General features: G+C 41.0%; 1 protein-coding gene across 1 annotated transcript in view; it reads right to left on the bottom strand.

The window, feature by feature from the left end:
- Window positions 1-18,486, bottom strand: part of kif21b (kinesin family member 21B) — a gene marked incomplete at its 3' end in the record, with an annotated part of 58,181 nt that overhangs the window by 19,612 nt on the left and 20,083 nt on the right. The window contains exons 2-17 of the mRNA XM_083938778.1: window positions 13,056-13,278; window positions 11,217-11,399; window positions 9,430-9,579; window positions 7,944-8,098; window positions 7,611-7,746; window positions 7,231-7,346; window positions 6,370-6,565; window positions 5,083-5,272; window positions 4,864-4,927; window positions 4,061-4,291; window positions 3,136-3,268; window positions 2,912-3,050; window positions 1,905-2,093; window positions 1,571-1,770; window positions 1,348-1,455; window positions 1-12 (exon numbers count right to left, since the gene is read on the bottom strand). The exon at window positions 1-12 is cut by the window's left edge and continues 305 nt beyond it. Coding sequence (XP_083794904.1) covers window positions 1-12; window positions 1,348-1,455; window positions 1,571-1,770; window positions 1,905-2,093; window positions 2,912-3,050; window positions 3,136-3,268; window positions 4,061-4,291; window positions 4,864-4,927; window positions 5,083-5,272; window positions 6,370-6,565; window positions 7,231-7,346; window positions 7,611-7,746; window positions 7,944-8,098; window positions 9,430-9,579; window positions 11,217-11,399; window positions 13,056-13,278 — 2,425 coding nt within the window. The remainder of the gene's footprint in view (window positions 13-1,347; window positions 1,456-1,570; window positions 1,771-1,904; window positions 2,094-2,911; window positions 3,051-3,135; window positions 3,269-4,060; window positions 4,292-4,863; window positions 4,928-5,082; window positions 5,273-6,369; window positions 6,566-7,230; window positions 7,347-7,610; window positions 7,747-7,943; window positions 8,099-9,429; window positions 9,580-11,216; window positions 11,400-13,055; window positions 13,279-18,486) is intronic.

The raw sequence follows: 18,486 nt of genomic DNA on the forward strand, positions 1-18,486 counted from the left end.
TCGAATCTGGTACTGATGGACAGGACAAACAGAAGCAGTTGTGTTATTATTCAGTCTGCCCCCCTCTTAGTCGACTAATTGGTGATTTTTGTGTTGGTCAACTAAGTTTTCTTAAGTTGACTGACTTTTGTTATGTTTCTTCCTGGAAAACCTCAGTTTTACAGATCTGCCGATTAATCAACTAATCAACTAGTCAATATACTCGTATGAGTGCTAGTCAGCTGAGAATTTCTTTAATCAAGGACAGCTCTATTTCTTTTCTAAATGTTTTTCAAACGTTAATAACACTCCTGAGCACAATAAGACTACATTTTGCAGAACAGGCTTGCAAAGTGTTGATCTCGACAGGATTTTAAGACTTAAGACGTAATCCTAAATAAAAGGCCCACGGCACGACAGCATAAACGTTTCCATGCTTGTTCATGAGCTCTCTCCTCCAGGGAACACAAATAAAGACAGAAATTAATACATTTAGGGCGTGTGCTAATCTTCAAAACGTACCGTAACAGAGATTCCAACAATCCATTCACAATATGTACATGATACATAAAACAGGGTCTTAAAGTGCCAGGCTGACACCCAGAAGGAGAACGCAATGCAAACTTATCAGCATGCATCATTCTTTAAATACAGTAGGGAAATTAGAATATGAACCATTTTGACAACAGCCGTAACATAGATTAAGCAGGCTCATAAACACTATTACTCATACTCAGAGATGCTGACCCATACAAGCCTGTTCGCAGCCTTAGATCCGTGGGTGGATCTTAAATGTTCCAAGGCTGAGGCTCAAACCAGAGGTGACCGCGCCTACTCCGTCAGAGCGCCTCTCGGCTTTGGAAAGACCTGCCTGCGGAGATAAGGCTTTCTATCCTCTTTTAAATCAGTTCTTAAAACTCAGTTTTATAGACTTGCCTTCCTTTTTATTGTCTTTTATCTTTCTTTGCAAACATCTTAAGCTAATAATAATAATGCCCATTAATGATGCCCCTTCTTTCTATACAATGATATGTAAATATGGTTATGTTGTACCTTACTGGATTTCACAATTATTATTATCATTATTATTTGTTTTGTTTATACTGTATATACGTATATGTGTATTTTGATTTGTGCTATTAAAGTTTTGTGAAATGCTGTTTTTAAAGGTGCTATAAAAATAAAGTTATTATTACTATTATTATTATTATACTGTCTCACCAAGCTCCCAAATTACCAATAACTGTATGTGTGCATGATACATTCAAGGGAGCTGAAGCACCAGAGAAAATATGAGTTTATGAAGACTGTAGCATGTGTTGAACATCTTTGTCCTAAACACACACAAACTGATGTCTACAGTCTGACCTCTTGTCGGCGCTGCTCCTTCTTGAGTTGGGCGATCTCACGGTTCCTCTTTGCCTCCACCATCCTCCTCCTCTGCTGCTCCTCCTTCATCTGCTTCATCAGGATCACCTGGAAATAGCAGAGAGGTCAGGGCTTCCTACACCGCGCTAGTATTCCTGCTCAAACAAGCTAATTTATCCATGCTCCCTATCCTCCGCGTTCGCTGTTCTTCCACTAACTGTACCTTGGCTTTCTTCATGTCGGTGACCTCTGTCTGGAGTTTCTTCAGCTCCCGTTCATACCTCCCCTGGTTTTTGAGGAGACGCGCATGCTCTTTCTGTGCCACTTGTAGCTTCAGCAGGTCTCGGTTCATCTCCTTAAGACGTTTCTCATAGTCCTGCTTGATCCGGTTGGCCTTCTCTTCTGTGTAGTTCTCCATGGACACTGTGCAGCCACATAATAATGTTAATGACCTGTTGTCAGGATGCGCTACCTTGACACTTTTTACTTTTTCTACTGATCAATAAGTAAGCCTGACCATATGTGTGAACTACAAATCCCATGATGCACAAACTCACTGAGATTCTGCAGCACCCGGTCTCTCTCCAGCTGAGTGTCTCGGATCTTGTTCTGCAGTAGAATGAGCTTCTCCTCGTACTGCAGCTTCAGCATCAGCAGCCTCCGCTGGCTGTTCTCCAGCTCGTCTATCAGCTTCTGTTTGATCTCAATCTCGCAGGTCAGATCAGCCAGGTCCGCCTGGAAGTTGGCTGCAGGGTGGACGAGAAAGGTTAGAGTGCAAAAGAAGTGCTTAAAGTAAGGATCTCAAATAGTTTTATGTTAATTCATTATATTTTGTCAAATGACTTAACACAATGGGGACTGAGCCTGTCGAAAGTTTGTTTTTCTGCCCCCATTGTTCTTGGACCTGTGGTATTAAACCACATTTGCGGCATTTACCACCAGTAAATAGCTTGACAAATCAACCAGGACTGAAAGCTAAAGGATTGCCACAAAAAATTGGGATAATAAATAAATTGCAGCAAATCTAAACAGAGAAGACCCCAAGACTGCATATTCAAACCTAGTTCTACACTATAAAATGTCTTCTGTGTTTACTGTCAACCATCCAGCAAACTGGATAATGTCCATAAAGAAAAAAGATGTGGGTAACATCAAATAGGGAAAAGAGGCTGTATTTTGGCTCAATAATGCTATGATAATGAGCTAAATGCTAACATCAGCGTGCCAACATCTTAATAATGGCAATGATAACTTGTTTACCATATTCACAATTTTAATTTAGCATGTCAGCCTACTAGCATTGGCTACTTAGCATTAAAAACAGTTGCAGTATAGCTGCAAACATTTTGTCATAAATGATAAATACATTGAAATTTAGAAGGCCCTAGAGGAAAAGTCAGGGATTTATCCTCTGGGTATGTTTGTACAGATTTTTAAGACAAGCGATTGGATAATTGTTGAGATACTTACCAACGGACAGACAGACATGAGCCATGGTTAAAAACAAGAAACAGAAGAGGGAAGAGGTCTGGTCATTTTGTAGCAGCAGCTGTCATTAACACACCTTTCTCATCAGAGTCCGAGTCTGAATCCACCAGGCTCTCGTCACTGTCAAACCCGTCCTCTTCCTCCCGGACCTCTTCTTCATCCTCCCCCTCATCTTCGTCACAACCACTCTCCTCCTGCAGTGGAGACATGACATCCTACACACAGAAACACACACAGGTATCAGACTTGTATTCCGTTTTTTGTTTAAAATGCGTATGATAGCCAACGTCTGTAACTTACCTCAGGATAATTGTCGTCTGAATCGATCTCTCCATTCTGTCCGTTTTGGCCATTTTCACCCCTCTGCCCATTCTCTCCGTTCTCGTAAGTGTGAAGTTTCACTCGTTTCTTCAGACCTTTCTCCAACTCAGGACTAGGAGAAAAAAAGCATGATTGTTGAGCCAGGCTATAAAGAGAAAATAATATCATCTATACCTTTGCTATTTTCACCTGGGGTTGTTGGTCCATTGTTATTTTGTCAATTAACTTGTATAACAAACACTCTTTCGTGTAAGTGAGAGGTCACACACTCCTAACAAACACCATTAAGGCTTTGGGAGTGTTGCCAAATGATGTGCTGACGGTAAAATCAGACCCCTGAAGTCTTCAGCTCATCTTGTCCTTTTAGCTCTTTACGTTTTATTGCTAATTTTATTCTTCCCTCTGCTCCCTCTTTTACAACCATCCTGCTTATCACCCTTCCCGTCTACCTCCATCTCTATCCCATTAAACCTTAATTAGCCTGTTCTCTCCCATGACCCACTGGCCCACTGAATTAGACCTTTTTGTGTCCAAGCCAGCGTTACTACTCAGCACTGGCTGCATCCCAATTCTATTCAGAAGCTGGCCGTCCCAAAGCACTTATCGACTTGTGATGTGGCTCTTAAGCTAGAGGAGAGAAGCAATGAGGAGGAGAAAGTATATGTGCATGAACAATAATGTACTCATTTTGCTCTCAGGGTGCAGGTTCATTACCAAGGGCTTAAAGGGACAAATGAGAAAATAAATTTACATCAAGCTGAGAAGTTTGGATATATGAGGACAGAAGAGCTTCCGTGACTCTTCCGTGACCTGTGTCCTGATTTCTTTTATATTTATGTGTTTTATTTTTATCTGTAAAGTAACTTTTGGAATTATGATAAATATGTGGTACCATCATCCTCACCTCATTCTCCTCTGCCTCCGCTCCTTCTTCTTCAGCCTCTCGATGTCTAGCTTTGCCCGGCGTAACACGTCCGTCATCTCAGCCTCCATGGATAAGGGAGCGGGGGAGGAGCCAGGGGGGTGGCCCGGTGCAGGACTGAGAGTGGAGGAAAGGAACGGGGAGCGCGAGGACAGTCTGGCCGTCTGCTTTCGCAACGACTCATTCATGGCCTCGCTCTCAAGAAGCTTGGTTCTGACAGGGGAAGAAGAGAGAGGGAGGAAAAAACAACTCATTCATTCTGCTTGGTTTTGAGAAGAGAAAGGAAAAGTTCACTATGACATTAGAAACAATATTTAAACTATTTAAACTTAAACATTACAAATTAAAAGTTAAACTCATAAGAAATGAAATGAACCCTTACTTCAATACACACAGGGATTTTACCTCTATAGACTTGCTTGGTTTGGTATGACCAGTAGCAGCTTATTTTGGCAAACTTTAGAAAGTACTCCTCTGTAACGGACATTACTGCATCAGTTCACTGATGTTATGGGGACTTCTACTCTAATTTAACATTATACCATAATTGTCACTTAGCCAATGAGACACAGCAGGTCACACAGGTACGTAGCCTTGCTTTAAAGTTATGATTGGCTGGTTTGGTGGTGAAAATGATATTACTCTCAGAAATTGCATAAATATATTTCCCAAAATGTGAATCTTTTACTTTGAAAAAAAAAGAATGTCCTAAGTCAGGTCAGGCCATATTCAGGTTTGTGATGGCAGTAAAAAAAAAGGCATCCCAGAAGGTTTGAAGCTCTTACCGGAGTTCTTCAACCTCTCGTATGTAGTTCTGGATCAAAGCCCCGATCTCCTCATTGCCCTCACCTATAGGTCAAAAGCAGACAGAGGCTCTGGTCACGCAAAGCACTCAATGCAATGAGGATGCATTAAAGTAAGATTTAAGATGGTAAAATTAGGAGAAACACAGTTTGTGTGTTGTTTAAACTTTAAAAAAACAGTTATGCATCTCCGTCACGTACTTGATTTGGTCAGCAGAGCGCTGACCTCATTGGCCAGCAGATGCGTTACACGGGTGTTGAGGTGGTCAATGGTCTCCTGCATGGCCTTTACCCTGAGGCGCAGTGTGTCGCTTTCTCTCTGCAGCATTGCATTCTCCTGATACAGATCGCTGTAGCCCTCTGAACCATCCTCGCCTGCGACACGCTTCCCCTGCACAGAGACGCAAACAGTCTGCATGTATAACAATGGCTGTGACTACAAGCATCACAAGGTCCAAAAGACCTAAAAAAAGAACTAAATCCACATTCTTGCGTACGCTTGATGTTGCCGTCAAACCCAAGACAGTGCTATTGTTTAAAGTGATACTGACTGTCTGTGGCTGTTCAAGATGCTATTGTTGTATTCTAAATGATTAATGGTGAAAAAATCCTGTTGTTTAAACTTCGAACAGAGAGTGACTATCTAATCCAGTCACAGCTCGCAGACATCATTACATCCACCATTCCAAGACTAACATTACTTCCAGACTCCAGTCACATCGCATCACTCATTACCACATCGAGGTCAGCTCACAGTCCCTTGCCTTAGTCACGCATTCACTTCTTCTAGTAACTGTGGTAGCCCCCTTAGTCGCATAATAGACAGACAACGCCAGGAGGTCAAAGCTGATGAAAAAGAAAAGACTCTTTGCAGACTTTCTGGGAATTTTCTGCCTATTTCTTGTCACAATTTAATGTCTCATTCTCCACTCTGCCTTTGTCTTCTTACTGAATGATGATTCAAATTAGGTAAACTGTGTTACATTCAGCCACAGGATCAATGCATCTCTGCATTGTTTTGGAGAATACTGATGTTGCACTGATTAATCTTCTTCATACTCTGCATGCACTATAGTAAAGATATAAATGGATGAGTGTGTTCCAGTAAAGATCTCTAATTTGATATAGTGATCAGCTGCTGCAGCAGATGTGGCTTCAGCTTTTCTTACTCACCCTCCAATACCATCTTCACTTTCTCTCCATTAGTGTTGTCTTTTTTTTTCTTTTTCTGCTCAGTTACTATTCTCAGTTTCATCCATTATGTCAGCCCTCTCTTACCACCTTATTGCAACAGTTACACTGACAGCCATGCCTTGTCTCTCTTCTTCAACCTGCCATCATTCCCCATCTTCTCCCCCTCATCCTGACTCGTCTTGTTTCGCTGAGCAACTCCGCATCTCTATTTTTTCAAATCTTTTTATTATTTTTTATTTCTCTTCCCACAATGTTTCCTTCTCCCTTGACGCCGCTCATCCTTCCATCTCTCACCGCCTTGTACTCCATCAGTTCCATCTGAAGCCGGGCTATCTCTGCACGCAGGGCGCTGATCTGCTGGCTGGTCTTGTCTTGGTTTACCACCACTTTGTTCTTGATGTTTCGGGCACGGTTGGCGTACTTCAGTGTGTTCAGTGTCTCCATGAAGTCTCGGTCTGACGGACTGACGCAGGCGATCATTACGGTGCGACTGGAGAGGAAATGGAAAGGTTTTAGATGACTATGCAGAGGATTTAACAGTGTCTTCTATGTTATGTCCATGTAGCATATTTAGGAGCCAGAGCACTAGAGCTGCATCTAACAATTATGTTCATTATTGATTAATCTGCTGATTATTTTCTCGATTAGTTATTTTCTTTTCACATAATAGCTGGAACCATTACATTTCTGGCAATTTGCTCAGAAATGTGTGATCGACTATCAAAATGGTTGCAATTTATTTTCTGTAATCTACTTTGATTAATTGACTTATTGTTTCTGCTCTACAGAGCACCAGTGCCTCGATAAAATAATTTACTAATAAACTTAATTGTTCATGATATTATTACAGAATGTTATGATTTTTCCTATATAAATTATATTTCTGTGTGTGTGTGTGTGCGTGTGTGAGTGTGTGTGTGTGTGTGTGTGTGTGTGTGTGTGTGTGTGTGTGTGTGTGTGTGTGTGTGTGTGTGTGTGTGTGTGTGTGTGTGTGCGTGTGTGTGTGTGTGTGTGTGTGTGTGTGTGTGTGTGTGTGTGTGCGTGTGTGTGAGTGTTTGTGTGTGTGTGTGTGTGTGTGTGTGTGTGTGTGTGTGCGTGTGTGAGTGTTTGTGTGTGTGTGTGTGTGTGTGTGCATGTGTGCGTGCGTGCGTGCACCTGTTGCCTCCCAGTGAGTCCTGTAGCAGACGAGTGAGTTTGGAGTCTCTGTAAGGGACGTGTCCTCCCTTCTTAGCCTGGTCTCCCAAAGCACTGATCACATTTCCCAGCGCCAGCTACAACATGCACACACACACAAATTCAGACTAGTTTATGAACTAGTTTTCTAGTATTATTAACATGCTGACATGTAAAGCAGAAGAGAGATATGCAAACTTCCTGTTTAAATCCACCTATGTACAGTACAGACAGCAATGTATGTGATGTCATTTTCTTTGCTTACATGTTTTCTATCATGCCAACCACATATGGAGAGAGACACACACACACAGACACACACAGACACACACACACACATTTTATATTTATGTCTGTCTTACCAGCCCACAATTAATAGAGATTCCCTCGCGGGCTCTCTCTCCTGTAGCTCCTGTGCGTTTCAGCCGCTCAGAGCCAGCCAGGTCCACAAAGTGAAACTTGGCCATCAGCGTCTCAAACTCTGGCTGAGTGATGGGGCTGGAGTCCACGCCGTTCAACTCCCCGTTCTCTCCACCCCCTCCGTTCTGCTTACAAGGTTGGACAAAAAAACAATAATGTAAATTTTTAAAAATGAATTCACATCACAATTTTTTTCATCATCTTAAATTCTGCTATAACTGGAATACTAAAATAGTTGTCTTTTATTTATCTTATTTTTCTCAAATTTTCTCCACTCCAAACCCCGAAATCTCACCATTTGACCCTGCTGGCACACTCTCATCTGACAGAGGTGGATGGTGAAGATGGCGTGCGAGCGGGAGCTTGTGGCGTTCATCTGGGTGCTGGCCGTGGTGCGGGACAGAGCGCCAAGCTTCAGGCACTGCAGCAGCTGCAGCACGGGGGACATTTGGTTAGGATTTTTTAAAGTTTGAACTGTAGAAGAGAAAACTACAACATACATAAAAGATAAAAAAACAAAAAAACAAATGATAACTGTTGACACAATGCTACACAATGATCACTTGCTGATTTTATTAAGAACTCAGCATCAGCGTATTAAATTAATGTCTAGCTGACTTTCTGCTTTCTTTCCTCCCCTCTTCCTTTTTACTCCTTTTTACTCCTCCTTGTCTCTTTTCGCACCTTCACACTTCTATCTCCTCCCTCCCCCTTTTCTTCCCATCAACAGGAGTGCCCATCTGTCTCAACTTGTCTCTCAGTAGTCTGAATGTTTTTTTTTTCTAATGTCACCTTTTAAGGAATAAACCGAATAATACCAGAAATGTCTTGTCTTGTCCATCCCATCATTCACTGCAGCCCTTACCCTAAATCACCACCTGCCACCTCTGTTAACCTCTTTGTCCCCGCTTGTCACATCTCCACTAACAGACATTCCTCCTCGCCCTCTTGACCCCATCGTATTCTCCTTCTTCCGCACAGTTTCCAAAAAGGGAAACAGCTGCTGATCTGTTTCCCTTTTTGGCAACTATCACTCACTCCTGATATCTGGCAACTTCTCAAGAAAGCAACCCTCAAACAGTCTGGTATCACTCACACAAAATAACCTCATGGGTTTGACCAGTCCGGCTTAAAGGCAGTATGTTAAGTCTCTCTTATTATCCTCAACCTATTTCTTGTTTTTGACGACAGACCACCAGATGGTTCATGCCAAACTTTTCGGGGTGTTGGGGATCTCACGCAGCTTACATGCTTTGCCTCAACGTCTTCACAGTTAACCCTTTGCAATGCAACACCACTCCATGGTAACAGAAAACCTATTAAAGCATGACCTGAGTTTTGCACTATTTCCTTGAAACTGCTCATTCCTAGCACTTTATGCAAACCTAAAACAGAGAAGCTCCTGTTTTATTATTTTGTTTGAGCTTCTGCATGAATTTAAGACAAGTTTTTGACCTGATAAGCAAATCTGAAAGCATTTGAAAAGAGACACTTAAAGTGCATTATTAAATGAGCTTCAATAAACAATCGAAACAAAAGCAAGCTATGCAAAAAGATTAGCAGAGATATATTAGCAAAGAAATATTAGCAGAAGAGTAACTTCTTGTTTTATATTATATTTATATAGTTTATAAGAATACTACATTGAAAAACATTGAGAAAATGTAAGGATGACAGACAGACAGACAGACAGACAGAAAGACACGCATGCACGCACGCATGCACGCACGCATGCACTCACGCGCGCACACGCGCACCCACCTCCTCCTCTGAGTGCACCAGTCGGGAGGTGACTCCTGTGGTGTAGATACTGCCACTGGAGTCTTCATGGATCTTAATGTTGGACTTCCTGCTCCGACTGTCCGGATCTCTGGCTCCATCAAACAAGTCCAGGACCTCTTCATTGTATAGCTACAATAAACAGAAGCCACAAATAGGCATCATTATACAATGCATACATGCCCAATACTACACCAATACTCCGTTTTATCATATACAGGGTTCCTATATCTTTTTCAAAGTCAAATTCAGGCACTTTTTAAGTATTTCGAAGTGCATTTTCATGCTTTTCCAGCACCTTACAGCTGAGGTAGCTACATATTTGTATACAGTACAATACTCAGTATCCAGTATAAATATTGATACACTTGTTCATCACATTAAATTAGATTTTATTTTGCTATAAACAACTGACATGATGTTTTGTGACAGCTTTAAACAGATGGATGACTAAAGAAAGGAAAACCGACTCGAAATAAATATAATCACCAACTGTTAATCATCCAATGTAATTTTTCATGCAAAAACGCCAAATTACACTTTTGTCGTTTTCAGTCTCTCAAATCTGCAGATCTTCTTTTCTGTGTTATAGCATATACAGTATGCCATGATCCCATAAAACATACATTTCAAGCAGTTTCAAGCACTTTATTCAAAGTCCAGGCACTTTTCCAACCTTGAAAACGCACACACTGAAATTCAAGTGTTTTCAAGGATTTCCAGCACTCATACGAACCCTGCATATATCATATCACAACCATTTAAACGTAACTATTTAATGAGCAGAATTTCATATGCTCCTCATGTTCTCCCCTTTTCTTACAGCTTTGATTTTTCAAAAGATTGACCTCGCAAACCAAAGAGGGCAAGGGCCACAGAGGTCAGCTAAAAGCTCAGCTGTTCCCACCTAATGCCAAACACACACATACAAAAACACACACCTTCACACACAATCTGTTTACCATTAACACAGATAACCCTGTCTATGTCCTGAGAACATACAAAAACAAACAAACAGAGAGCTGCACAGAAAGAAATAAAGGTGGAAAGAAAAATAATTTAGTATTTTTTAAATCATTATTACAGAAAGCGTATTAAAGTAATTAGCCACACACACGCACACACGCACACACACATACACACACACACCTGACCCCAGCGACAACCCAAACATTTGCCTGCCAGAAACCTCTGGAGGAAATGATTACTTGTCATATTATCTCATTGCTCCTACACAAGCATCTCTGCCTCCCTCTTACCCCTCGCTCTTATCTATCCTCTGGCCCACAGTGATGAGGAATAATGTCAGAGGTAATGGCCAACATTAATCGGGACCAACAAAGCACAAGCAGACATTCCTGCCCATCTGTCACTGGGTTGTCACTTCCTGTTTGTGGAAGAGGGGGACAATCCTCTCATCTCCTTGTTTTGTCCCATCTCGTTACAGGTAATATGAAACAATATCCATTCCAGCACGCACTCGCTCGCACACACACACACACACACACACACACACACACACACACACACACACACACACACACACACACACACACACACACACACACACACACACACACACACACACACACACACACACACACACACACACACACACACACACACACACACACACACACACACACACACTACAGACTACAGACTACAGACTACAGACTATCAAAACTGCTCTGTTAAAATGTGAGAGTGCGGTTGTACATGTGCTCTACATCCATCCACATCTATACGTGTGTGTGTGTGTCACCCACCTCTAAGAACTGAGCGCTGACTTTAAACTCCGGTGGCTGGTTGCCGGCTTCCTGGGCGCGCTCCCTCCTGGTCTTTATTCCCTCAAACAGATGGTGCACAGCCCGCGAGATGATGCCCTGCTCCTGCTGGCCCAGGCTCACATCAAAGCCCGTCCCCATGGTGTAGGTCTTCCCCGAACCCGTCTAAAACACATTTCGTCAACTCCGTTCAGATCCCATTTACTGAGTAGTCGAAACATCATCCTAAACCGATGTAGAGTTACTTGTTTTTACATGTAATGGCAGTTAATCAAACTTAAATTTACTGTGTGTTAAGGTGTGTGTTTTTAGTGAACAGTGGCATTTCTGCCCAGCACATTTTCGAGTTTTTTGGGGTATCGGAGTCTATAAATACACTGTAAAATGGCCACATCATTTTCAGTTTTCAATACACATAGCCCATGTTTCCACTTCACGATATGGTTCTGCTCTGCACGACTGACTTTTTTGGTACCAGTACTATTCTAGCTAATGCAGCTAATGCTTAAACGCAACACTCACTGGCAACAAACCAGAGGAATTTCTGCACTTCGTCATTTGTACAGCATAGTTTTAAAAAAGTGTGGCCGCTATTGAAGACTAATCAGTGGACGGCTGTGTGTTAGTGCAGCTCAGCACGTTTGGAACGTCGAGTGCGGTAATACCAAGAAAATCACCAAGTACTATCTACAACAATGTCAAAGGAAAAACAAAAAAGACAATAGATAGCTAGCTCCAAAATGACTGCTGTACTTCTCTATAGAGAAATTTCAGAATAAAAATTCACAATAAATTGTAAAAACTCAAATTAACAACACAAAATTTTATAAAAGTAAAAAAAAAAGATTCAATATTAGAGTTGGGAACATTTGTATGTATTGTTTTAAATCGTAACAGTGTAGGATTTATAAAACAATGTTTTAATCCGCTGTATTCATGCAGCTCCAAGTCAATGACTGTATAAAAAAGAATGTAGATACTCCGTCGGGGTCTGTTCTCTCAACTTGATCAAATCGTACTCACCTACGGGAGTTACCATCTTGTCAGACTAACTACGCCTCAATTCATCTTACCAAAAATAGGCATTGATGTGATGTTGGGGGGAGGGAGATACGTCCATCTGTCTGACATATACCTCCGAGGAGAGTTGAGGGCCAGCGGCTAACTGTCACTCAAGAGGCTGCGCCCCTAATTATTCATAAACTTTAACCTCCAATAAAATAAAAACTAGCCTGGTACAAAAAAATTCACCCCTCACAGTGTCTTGGAGATATGACCTAAATATACAGACCAGAATGTTTTTTGTACCAGGCCCTAAAAAGGTTTAATTATGCTGTGAAAAGGGCCTGTTTAACACTACACAAACTACTCCTAGTGGACACTCAGGGAACTGCATTTTCTGGCACTTCCATATTGGATCAACCAGTATTGGTTGTGGCTTGCTCCGAGCTTGATATAAAAACAGAGGAATTAAACACAAATCAAGAAAACATATTATTGCTTTTTCAAGATAGTTACTGAAATCTTGACTACATGCCCATTGGGACTTTATTGGCTGTGTGTTTAAGATGTGGTTCATTGATGTTCACCATCTGTCAAATTCATCATCTGTGAAACATAAAACATGTGTATCCGCACCAGGATTGGGGGCAGAATTGCTTGCTTGTTTGTTTTTCTTTTATTGTCTTCCTATTTATTTAAACCTAAAGTATGTTCCCATATTTAAAAAAAAGATAAATAACCACAAAAGCTATGGAACTCTATTATATTAATTAATCACTAACAATCCCTGGTATCAAAATCCAAACCTCTGTGTCATACCTGACCATAAGCAAACACAGTGGCGTTGTAGCCCTCCAGGCAGCCCTCGATGAGCTTGTCCACGCAGGCCTGGTAGATGTGCTGCTGCTCCGAGTCGATGTCAAACACAAAGTCATAGGTGAAGGCCTTGTCTTTACCCAGAAGGACTTGTGGTTCTCCAGGTGTGACCAGCGTGCACACATGGCAGCCCTCTATCTTCTCCTTGGCCATCTGAGGACGAATCCTGAGAGGAGAGAAGGAGAGAGACAGTGAATGCATGATAACATCATATCATCATAAATCAAAAAAGTAAAATGAGTGTCATTGGTTATGAAATGTTTTCATGTTTTTTATTGTGCTGTGCAGATCAAGCATGACAATCTGATACACATGCTAGACACGCTCTGCTTTGAACTCTTGATCATTTCAAGTGGGAACATTTTAAGTGGGATAATATAAACATTTGAATTTAAGATAAGACTGTTTAATAATTATCAATTTAAGAAATATGACCTTGAAAACAGCAAATGCTTTATAATAATAGACATTTTATCAAAGATGACGCCTGGTGTTTCTAGGATAGTGACACTTTTTAACTTTTATTTCAGCATAGGAATTGGTTGCTATTGCAATCCATTGTAACTTTTCCAAGTGGGTTGATCAGGTTGTCACTGTTCACACATGACCTGGGTCTGCAAACATCACCGTTAATCCACAGAAATACGGTTTATTAAAAGTGCCCTTCATCAATTTAGCCCTATTCCTATAAAACTGTCAGACTCCCAATGACCAGTTTTAAAAATGGATAAAAACCCTATTGCAGATCTGGCGTCTACTAAGGTCATAGTACCAGAATTTTAACTTCGACACAATACCAGTATAGAGAAAGGACACCTGATACCCCTGTTGATACTACGGCAAAAAGGACAAGAATTCCTAGGAACAACAAATGTATGAACAACCTGTACACAGTGCTGGTACAGGAAAAAAATCACTTCTAGATGTCAGAAGGGTATGTTACACAGCAGTTTAAGTTTCTCTGCGTCGCATCTGAATGCATCATGAAGTCCCTTTAGAGCCCACAGGCTTAACTGTTTGTTTACATAACTCACAGGGAAGGCAAAATATTGTCACACTGGAGACTTCAGGGAAGCAGGAGGATTTAACAGTTCTGTTGTTTCTCTGTAAACTCAGACTCCAGCAGTGGCAATGGTGTCTGAAATAGTGCCGCTGCAGGTTACTGATATGCTGACGTTACTGGTTACCGCCAGTATGTTGTGTCGTCTGTGTTGTTGTTCTTTTCTAGCTTTGGTACTTTCAAGACAATTAAATGTTAAATTAAGACTGTGTCACGTGCCATCAACAAAGTATGAACACTTTTGATAAGCTTAGTGCCTACATTATCAGCAATGCAACTTAATTGTACAGATTCAGGTGTGTTTTGATTGTGCATATAGACTCAATCTACTAGCCCATAATTAGCCTCAGCAGAGATGAGGAGCAGACAACAGAGGTCACTTCTTTCTAACTCCACATACCGAGATTTCTTTAATTTTTTAAAACTTGTAGTCTGCAAGATCAACCGTCACTGACTCAAGTGACATCACTTGAGGAGTCTATCTAATTTTGTGCAGTTTCCCTCCAGAGCTGACAAAGGCTTTATACAGGGTTTTTTCACATTTGCAGTAGTACTCCCCCATCACATGTTAAAAACAGACTGTGTAAAACACCTACTACATACACACTTCACAGTAACACTATAGTAATCCAAAACATTTCCAACCCAGAAGCACAAAGCCCGGTCATATAAGATGCATTTACCAATTTACAATGTCCTCAAACACAGCTTTATCCAAAAGGAATGAACCATCGTTTGATTGACTGGTAGAGGAAACTTTATAGAATGGAACTCAAAAGCCCTGAGAACGACGCTCATACGTAAAGAAAGTCAGAGAATGTGTAGGAAATGAGTAATGATGCAGTTATGATGCATAAAAATGACAGTTCTGTGAGAAACGAGGAAAAGTAGCCACTGAAAGTGATGTGGCAGACTGATAAATCATAATCAGCTGTTAATACTGCGGCTCAGTTCTGCTGGGCTTTCCATCCTGACAGGTAGTTAATTCCAGTTAATTGCCTTCACCTGACATCCCAGTTGCAGAATAATCCCTGATTAGATGAGTCTAAAAAGGACAGTTGTTACTACGCCTAAACATCTCTGAAGTCAGTGACAGAATGAGGGCTGAACATTTAAATCTGATATCTTTTTGACTTGTTTGCAAGCAGAACGGCAGAAAGCCCCGCAGGCAAGGCATCCGATTAAAGGAGATATAGCCGTTAAAGAAGTGCCAGCACTGATTCGTTGTGAGAAAACATTGCAAAGAAAACAGAGGGTATAACGCTGCTCTCACATAACACGGTTTACATAAAACAGAAGATCTGTCACACAGCAGCACGGTTCTTGGAATTTCGGAGGTACAATGCAGACACAGTGGGAAAGTAAGTAATCACTTTAAGATGGGGAAAAGCCATGAGCAAGCGGTATCAGAGCTGTCTCCACATGCTAACACCCCCCCACACACACACCCCCGTTCGATCTTCAGGGGATGCAAATCTACTCCCTCGCACACACTGATACGGCACCACAGACTCCTTATGGGATCTTGCAACAAAGACACACACATGCTGCACAGACTCATAAAAAAGCGAGAGAAATCCCCCACCACACACAGCGGACAGTGGGCACATCACAGACAGACACTGTACACATACATTTCAAAACAACCTACTGGACTATCTGCGATTCACACATGGTTCCTCTCAAGCATGCATTACAAACCACACCCAACCACGTGTCATAACGGTGCTATAACACACACACACACACACACACACACACACGCACACACGCACGCACACACGCACGCACGCACGCACGCACACAGCTGACAACTGCATTTTCTCGTGTTCTTTCAGGCCTTGTGCTGTCGTTAAAGACAGTCTTCCTGAAAGGATTTAAAGACATTGGAATAGTCCAAATCAGTGGCAGCATGCTAACCCAGACCACCTTATAATATAATAGACAGTGTGACAGAGAGCAGCTTGAGTGACAGATGAGTCCATTTTATTGCTGAAGGTGACTTTGACACAGAGGTTAATGTATCTAGAACCACAGATCCCACAATTAGCGCTGTTTAAGCCAATTCTTAACGTAAAGTGAATAAGGCAGGATGAGGAGTGCACTGGCTATGCACAATGGACTTAAAGAAGACAAACTGTGTGTGAATAATGAAAAAAAGAAAGAAATTTCAGTTATTAAACAATAAATTGGATCAGAAACATCACAGAAAGTAATTATTGTAAAATTATAAATTAAAAACAATCGCCCTAAATATTGCCTCACTAAATATGTGTCTCCATATAACGCTCTACAGATTTCTTGAGTGTCTTCATTATTACCGAGGAGTAAAACATTTCCAAGACCAGTGGAGCTAAATTCAAGAAAGTCTTGACAAGCTCTTCTAAAAACGAGAATACACATTACAAAGGGACACAAAAAACAACAATGACAGCCTGTCAGTGATCCACAGGGAGAAGAAATGGAACAGCTATAAATAATCAATTCACACATACACACAAGATCACATCACGGCTCAGCTGGATGACCATTTAAGCCAGCTGCGCCAACAAAAGATGGGATCCATAACATTGATCAGAACAGCAAACATCACACACACACACACACACACACACACACACACACACACACACACACACACACACACACACACACACACACACACACACACACACACACACACACACACACACACACACACACACACACACACACACACACACACACACACACACACACACACACACACACACACACACACACACACACACCACACACTCACTAAAGAACATTCAGCAGCTAAAAATAGCCCATAACGCCGCAATTAAATGTCTGTATGAGACAGGTGTCGAGTGATACAAAGAGAAGCAGATTGTGGATCCCTGATGTGGCAAATTAAGCCGTTTATCTCTTCACATCTTTGCACACTAATGGGAAAATGGTTTAATATCCACAGAGTCCCTGAAAGAAGCAACACACACACACACCTTTTTTGGTATGGTACGTGCATTCTTTATGTACAGATTAATGTATAGGGAAGAACATGGTATGTAGTTCTGACAGGGCTCCTAGACCTAGTTCTGTCAGAGACACACACACACACACGCACACACACACACACGCATATATACATATACAAAGTCAGAAACTCATTATCCACGAGCTCTGAAGGAATTCATTTATTTAAATAATTATCAAACCCAATAGTGCTAATCAGGACCCGACTCATAACAAACAAACATGCATACACACAGCATGTAATACAACAGCCGGCAAAGATTAGGACTTCAGCACTATAAAACAAGAATTGGTATGAATGGGTTTAAATAAGGCAGGTGTATTTAGATAAGAAACATTAAAGAAAATGTGGGAAACAATCCTGTAGTACTGTGTCCTGTCCTCAGGCATGTGAAGACAGTTAGCAGAGTATCCTACAAATGTCACAAAGTGCCAGTGGGGCTCCATTGTTCACGCATCTAGCTCACATCACAAAATATACTGTGGATCAGAACCAGACCAGCCTCACTTAGCAGAATAAGGCACGTGTGCAACTGCAACAGGAGTACCATGTTACGCTAATACAGGGTTGACATGGTGTCACTTCTGTGTTGTAAGCACAGGTAGTTTGGCTTATGAGAGAAAAATATGGGCTGGGAGAAAATTAAATACAAATCGCATAAAAACTATTAGGCTCCACTCCCCGCTTGTCCTGACTAACCACAAATTCACGTTACCTATAAAACACTTGCGAGAGTGACACATTAAAGGTGCAGTCTTCACAAAACAAAAATACACCTGTCCACAAATATTGTAAATACCAAAACATGTACATATTGCCTCGCTGGGCAAATAAGCAAACCATATGTATAAAACCGTATATAATGTAAATATTCTTATCCTTAATGCTTCTAATGAACTTAAATTATTCTATCAACAAAAAAACTGGCTCCTACAGATGGACTATAAAGATTTTGAATATTTTGAGAAAAAATCTAATATTACAAAAAAGTTGTAGAATTAATTGTAATTTCAGGGAGGGGGAGTAGTAATAGTAATCAGTGTATTTCAAGAAAAGGTCATAATTTAAAGAGAAGAAAGTCCACAACAACACAAAGATGTACTTTTAAGAAAAAGAAGTTGTAATATCTCATGAAAAATTTGGAAGAGAAAAAATTATTTATTCCTACATCTTAACGGCCTAAAAACCCTCGAGTGATTTAAAATAATTAACACAAAATGTTGAATTGATGAATACATAGAATGTACATGTTTTTGCTGCATCTTTACTGTAAAAAAAAAAGTAATCATTTCATT

The sequence above is a fragment of the Echiichthys vipera genome (assembly GCF_963691815.1).
Source record: "Echiichthys vipera genome assembly, chromosome: X".
NCBI classification, from domain to species: Eukaryota; Metazoa; Chordata; class Actinopteri; order Perciformes; family Trachinidae; genus Echiichthys; species Echiichthys vipera.